This window comes from Eurypyga helias, unplaced genomic scaffold (genome assembly GCF_000690775.1).
Source record: "Eurypyga helias isolate BGI_N326 unplaced genomic scaffold, ASM69077v1 scaffold3660, whole genome shotgun sequence".
Taxonomy (NCBI): Eukaryota; Metazoa; Chordata; class Aves; order Eurypygiformes; family Eurypygidae; genus Eurypyga; species Eurypyga helias.
In genome coordinates, this window is record NW_010223597.1 from 4996 (window position 1) to 12495 (window position 7500).

Genomic DNA, 7500 nt, shown 5'->3' on the forward strand with positions numbered 1-7500 from the left:
GTATATATATATATGTATAATCTTTCAATGCTGCTGGTGAAAATCCTATCTTTAAAGCCACAAAATCTTCACCTTTATTTCTTAATTAATATTAACCTGTGGAAAAAAACATTTTGCTATTAACTGACTTCATATACATAGAAAAAAATTCTGCAGTCTTACAGAAACTGTATTACCCATTCCCTTGACATCTGATGAAAGAGACTTAACTTTTAAAAGTAGAGAGCTGGATTTTCAAGAATGCTTTCAACTATCTATACAGTTACTGTAGTGTTTCTTATAAATTCAACAGATGTTTTCAGAATGTAGTTATTAAAATCTTATGTCTTTATGCAAGAACAGCCGCAAGGTTGAATATTTACATTGCTTTATAAAAGTTCCCCTCGATTTTCGATGTTCACCCACATACCTGGTACAGTAACAAATATTCTGCAAACTTAAAACACTTTAATTAAATAATACTCAGAGGCACAAAGCAAACCTCAGGAATACATGGGTGAACACTTTCTTAAATAATTACTACATTCTAACATCTTCCACGTGTTTACCATTAAATGTGAAACGTTCCCATTAAACAACCAGAGATACAGTAAGAATTAAATGTTTTGTAGTTTCAAATAGAACATTCTTTTCACAAAACATAACAAATGTCTAAAATAGGTTCTTAATCTAGATAGGAAAAAGGTAAGCTTTTCACTTCATACGCTTATTTTGTGTGTGTGTGTGTGTTCCTGTGTATATATACATACATACACCCGCACTTTTTGTCTCTGTGTGTGTGACTACGTATGTATATGTATATGCACATGTCACGTATGAAATATTGCTTCTATACTACTTTTCATCAGGCTAAGAAAACACAAGATTTGCACCACAGTTACAAAAAATTGGCTTCTACAAGAATTTTCAAAACTTGAATGCTGCTCAAACAATTGAGAAAAAATAATTTGCATTATCAAACTGTTCTAAAAATTCTCTTCTTCAAAAACGTATTCTCCTGCTTTTTTTTTTTGCTTTTTTTTTTAATTTTTAAAAAGACACAAAATATGCATAGCTATCAACATTATGTCAAACAGCCGGGAAAAAAAAAAAAATCAGTGTTTATTGCAGCTGTAGTAATTGAAAAATAAAGTTTAAAAGATGAAAATTGTAAGCCACAGAAGGCACAAGAACAATTGTACTTGTGGGGAAAAAACTGGTATTTTGAAGGATTTCTTTTATCCTTCCGCTGGTGCATTTAAGGTCTAGGCACAGACTATAACCTCAAGTTTATATGCAGAAATAAATCTGAATTAGCAGTAAATGAATGGCAACATTGGGTTTCTACATGGATTTTGAAATTCTTTTCCTATGTAAACTTTTCATTACAATAAAAGTAGCCTTCTGCCTTTTAGCCATATTTAGTGAAATAATATTGAGATCATTTCAAAGAAACTGCTTTCTGCTTACAATTTAGTAGGAGCTATGCCATGTATTTATAATTTTAGGTGCATTGGGAGGCACAAAGGCAATATGGCTATAAAATGCAGAAAAATCACATAACTGAAATGTTCAAATGATCATTTATTACTTTTTCAGACCAAGGAGTTTTTTATTTTGCTTTTAAGATGAAATTTCTACTCTTAATTCCTATGCCTCATTTACTATTGAGATTACACTACTTATAAATAAATAAATAAATGCAACAACATCAAGTGTTGAGTACACGATTTCACTTATTTAGATTATGTGAATCACATTGCAGCCAAATAATAATAATAATATTAATAATAATAATAAACATAATAAAAGCAACAGTAAAATCACAGATTGAGATGGTAGCTAGTAGTATGTCCATATAGCATGACTAAAGTATGGCTTTGCTTTCTTATGTCCAAGGTGACAATGCAGTGTTATATTTTGTATCTGATGGCATGCCAATGATGAACTTTTACTGTATTAAAACTTGAGCATTTTATGCCACTTCTTCCCGTAAATCAAAAAAAGTGCATGAACACAATTTTCATCCTTTCTTAATCAGAATTCATTGGAGTTAAATCTTTATGAAGTGTAATGTTTACCAAATCATGCACACACACAAAAAAAAAAAAGGAAAAAAGAAATAAAGAAAAAAAAGAAATAAAGAAAAAAAAGGAAAGAAAATGGAAGAAAGGAAAAGAAAAGAAAGAAAAAGACACAACCTGCCTACTGTAAGAATACGTACAGTATTAGGTACTCTCAGGGAGTCTAAGATCAAGATTTGTTTTGCTTTTAATGCATAGTGAAAATGTTGGCACTTCATCCCATGCTATTGTCTGCATTGCCTATACTCCACAGATACTGCTAGTGCTTGAAAAGAATGACAGGGAATCGTAGGATTGTGCTGTTTAATTTGAAGTCAGCAGGTTTTTAAGGCTTTCTGCTAACAATAATTGCTTTCATACATTTCTGTCTGTCAGCAGTATTTGTAAATGAAGTGAAATTGCAATGATCAGGTCAGCTCTTCAGTCACATGGGTAAACTTTCACTCTCCAAAGTCAAAATGCAATTTTTAAATAAAGAAATAAGATACCAATATCCTCAATGGTCTAAATATAAATCGCAGCTAATTAGGAACTTCCTCTCGTTTTGGATTGAATTATGTAGGGGAACACACTATTGACGACAACAATAAATTCTTACTGCATCCGTACAAAAGACGACAGAGAAAATGACAAACACAGAGTGCCATAGCATATTCAACCTTCCCCCAAACTTCTGGAGACGATACCTTTCTGAAAAACGTGAGAAAAGGAGAGGCGCTGAAGAAAGCACAAGAACTAGCAGCTAGCTTTCTAAAACGTACTGCGGGGCAGCGTACATGGCTGCTGACATCCTGTGGTAGAGCGTTCGGGCGAACCCAGACCCATCAGGGGCTTTACACTGTAGCTCACATTTTGGCCAAGACTAGCTCCAGCTTCAGAAGGCAAGTGCAGCCTATTGCTCTAATACATTTTTCTTTTTTTTTTTTTTAAAGCTGCACTTCCTGTAATTTTTAAAATCCAGTTTGGCTATCTGAACCCTGCACAGCCAGGAGGACACTGTGATTTGTGTACATGTTTGATTAGATGTTTTATGAAAATGTAATTTTTATTTTTCTGATTAGGAAAAGACTAATTATATTTTACAGCTACAAAGAAGCCTTTTTTTTTTTTTTCCCCCTCAGCACTGGGAGGTGAAGACACTTTCTTCTACTGTATCTAAGATCATTCAAAAAGTGCTTTTCAGGACAGATGTCAAATACAGACAGAAAACTTTGTATACTGGAAAGGGGAATTTTGGGGCAGAATGGACTAAGAAAAGAGTAAATTTGTGGACTAATGCCACTTGAAGTAAGATCGAGACATGGCAATATAGGACGCTGAAGGTTTCATTTTTACTCTATGGAGAGTGAAATGCTTCCGCTTTAATAAGCTGACCGTATTCCAAACTTAGTGTGGTTGGTACAATATTGTGCATGAATTACTGGCCTCACCCTGCAAGAACGGTGTTTGATTTGTGCAAACATCCCTTGCTGCAATTTAGAGAAACAACAACCTGGCATGTTGATTACTGGTACAGGGTATTTATCGTTTCTGTAAGGAAAGCATGAAGAATAGGGTTTGCTTTTTTGGGTATCACTTCTTGGAGTGAGTACCTAAAATAGATGTCGTAGTTTTTTGAAGTATGAAACAATATCTAGTTATTGGTTAAAAAGTATATAAAATAAATTAAAAAAAAAAAGCTCGAAGCTTATGAAGTGACTCCACAGAGTTCAGACCTTTAGCAGTATAAACATAATATAAACTTCATTGTCTGTAGTATTGTGCCATGACATTAGTCTCACTAAGACAAAATGCCACTTTGCAGCAAGCAATAAATCTGACAAAGCATTTTTAAACGTAATGCCCTAACTTGCTAAGACAGGCTTTTACACGCTTCCCAACTCTTCTCCCTGAAAATTAACCCCGTTGATTCTTCAAATGTTAAGGGTCTCGGGCAAAAGTAAACCGAAGGCTGAAGTAAAATAACCATCCCCTTGGAACCAAACGAAAAATTGAATCCAGGAGGGATCACAGTCTAATTTCATATACATATATATGCATGCGATACACATATATATGAAATTAAAATAGAGACACACATGACTTGGGCATCAGAAGGGGACTGCTACTTTCATACATTCATAAATAGCTGCTGAACTCTCTACTCATGAAGAAGCTCTTGTAGGCAGTTTGGGGATTTGAAAATCTCGGGGACCTCACTGTCCAGCTTACAGATGACCTTGTATATGGCCTTCTTCCAGGAAGGATCAACATCTTTGCCTGCGATAATGGCATTGAAAAACTCCCGTAACGTGATCTGAGCCACTTCCAGGAATCTCTCTGGAACCTGCTGATACAAGGAGACAATGGCATTAATACAGTTTTCAATTTCAAGTCTCTGGTTCTTCAAAGGAAACTGAGCTAAGTTCTTTCTTTCAGAAAGGGGCTTACATAGCACCTGCATTTTCTAAATGTGGCAGCCTTCTATTCTCTTATGCAAAGCTGTTATATATAGTACTATAGCAATAACTTTTATAACATGTGTTAGAGATCTTTGCAAAGTCTACTGACAGAATGTAGGTAACAAAATGTTACTGTCTGAGTTTGGAGAGTGGGGGATTTATAGGCTATAATTAGTAAGAGGGGAAACAAACACAATTGTCTTTAAGGAGAGAAATCTCTGCTCAATATTTTACCCCTGTCTTTACAGCTACGTTCTCCTCTCTATGCGGGAACTAATACAAAAGTTATGCACGCACAGAAAGCCCTCTATACTTCTGCACTTCGCTTCAGTCGCAACCAGTGCTCAAAGCTGTCAAACAAAGAAACAGGATATCTCTGAATGTTGTTCATAGCTTAAAAACAAGCAAACAAGCAGGCCCACAGCTCACCACTTGCTTCCGTGGCTGCTTTCATGAGGCCCTCCTAAGATGGCTTTCCTGGGAGACATTACGGTCTTCCCTTCATTTTCAGAAGCCTACAGATAAACTCTGAGCCTCTTCAATGGGTGCACCATGCTCCAAGTGGCTACGGAGCTGGGACATGTCAAAATCATCAGAGTTTTCTGAATGCCACTGTCACTCCACAGGTGAGCCAAATGGCCAGCTAGCAGGGGCACGCCGCACTCAGAAGCCTCTGAACAATGGGCCAGTGTTAAAAACCAGTTACCTCCAAACTTTGGCAATTCATCCTAAAGAGCTGTCTCAGGCGCCAGCACCACCTTCGTACCCTCTGCCTTAAGTGTTTCGAAAGCAATCCCTAGAGTGAACTGCAGGTCTGTTGCAAGGTTGAGGTCATCTCCATAAAGGTATTATTTTCCATTATTATTACGGAAATATAGCTTCACAGCTCTAGAACTGCTAATGCGCGGCCGGCCAGTAGCCAGTATGCTTATAATAGTAAGTATTCCCTCACTGCTATTCTTTGCCCACTTCAACAGGAGTTCTCCGACCTGCAGTAGCGGCCACTTCAACCATTCCTGTGGCCAACAGACATCCAGGCACATCGCACTCATTTACTGAATGCACGTCACGTCGCCAGATCAGGGCCAGCACCTTATTCTCTAATTCAGGCTTCTGTTCTTCTCCCTTTAGAAGCCACGTTCAGAAAACAGGTCTGGAAATGTGCCTGTTTAACCCGATAGGATACAGCTCTGGAGCCTTGCTCAACTATCACCATTGGGGAAACACTAGCAGTTTGCTAACCACGTTTTGCCATCAGATAAGCATGAGATCAGCTTCCCCTGACACCAGCTGACAAACTGCTTCCAGAAGCCCCACAGCCCACAGAAGTCCTCTGTCTACCTCCGAGAGTGAAATCCAGTCCCCATACGTTTTCCTCTGCTCCTAAAGACAGGCTGCCGTCTGTGGGAATTTTTCATTCCATGGGCCGCACAGAAAGAAACATTTTTACAGATGTTCTATTCCATCAATAATTATGAGGGAAGAAAATAACCACAATAACTAACTACAGTGTTATGTTTTGTTATCATTCCAGCTCAAAGAAATAACGTAAAACTTCACACGAGTACTCTGCTGTTTGGGCATTTGGTAATGCATCTACAAAAGATACCATGCTTGTCTCATTCTTGCATTACTGTAAAAAATGATACACTTCCCTGTCCGTGCAGTTCACACAACTGTGCTCTTCATCCCTTGGTATTGCTGGGCACTAACCAAGGGAAAGTTGTTGTTGACTATGTGATACTAGAAAGCAGGAAGTGTAGGAGGCAACCAACTTCTTAGTGTACACACTGATGCTAGCTCACAAACATGTTTTTGCCTTTGTGGTTGGGAAAAAGAGTTCACACCTTTCCCTTTTAGTGTTCACTCCAGAGGATAAACATTAGATGCCCTTCTTCCCTTCCAAGTCACTGGAGATGAGAGGGAAGCAATTACAAGCACCTACATGAGAAGCATGAAGTCCAAATACCTCTCCCTACATGGTTACACCCATGACAACCTTAAGCATGGAAGTGACAACCTGAGTTTGAAGTCGACCCTTCCCCATTCAATTTCTACCTGTGCATATGAAAGTTTTCCAGGTAGGGGATGCTGCTTTTCCATAGAGAAGGCAGTGTGAAACTCCTGAGCCACTAGCTTGCAGGCCTCCCACCCCCATAAAGAAAAACAGGCTTTTCTTTTGGGCTAGCAGTTAGCGTTTAAGGTCCGACTTCATTGTACCTGAGTCACATCTGCAGGGCCGGGCCCCTCTGAACCCAATACCACAGGCTGCAGAGTGCAGCCCTCAAACATGATAATGAATGAAGATTTGTGGGGGCTTTGAAGAGACCTCCTTGTAATGCTGAATTCCCAAAGATCTTCCCTACTCCTCAGTCATTACAGCCATTCATAGCTCTTTCCTTTTGGGATGTTATTAGCAATTTTTCATGTCAGACTGGATTACACATGTTACTTTGCATGTTGTAATGTGAATAGCACTGTGATTAATCCCCACAGGATAGTACGCCGGCCAACATTTTTCCTTTCTAGAAAGAGTAACTGCAGTGGTTTATGCTTGTTTGGCTGTGGTTTTCTTTTTTTTAAGTAGAGGAAAGACTAGTGAAGTCCAGAGCCTGAAAATAAATATTTAAATGGATGGATAGTTATATTTTTCAGTGGGCAATTATTCAGTCAGCCATGTTAATTATTTGTCTGGAGGTGGCATTTCCCTGACCCTAAGTGATGGAGTCCTATTCAGCGCATCTTTGCACCTAACTGACCGAACATCTCTGAAGTAGGAACATCTGCAGAAAATGCTTCAGTGACAAATAAACTCCATCTACGTTGCTTTTAAAAGAACCAACAATCCCTACTATGAACCCAGAGCATTTTCTTAGCATCAGGTGGCAGCAGTCAATCAAACAATCACACTGTACATTCACCAGGAGGAAAGACAGTGAGGGCTGCTCAGCAGGAGGTTAGGTGGGTTTCAGGCTGAAGCCTCCACATCAGACTGA

At 38.4% G+C, this 7500-nt stretch overlaps 1 protein-coding gene across 1 annotated transcript in view; it reads right to left on the reverse strand.

Moving 5' to 3' along the window:
- Positions 1-3175: 3175 nt before the first annotated feature.
- PROX1 (prospero homeobox 1) overlaps positions 3176-7500 on the reverse strand; it is a 37461-nt gene continuing 33136 nt past the window's right edge. The window contains 1 exon segment of the mRNA XM_010161086.1: positions 3176-4389. Coding sequence (XP_010159388.1) covers positions 4204-4389 — 186 coding nt within the window. The 3' untranslated portion in view covers positions 3176-4203.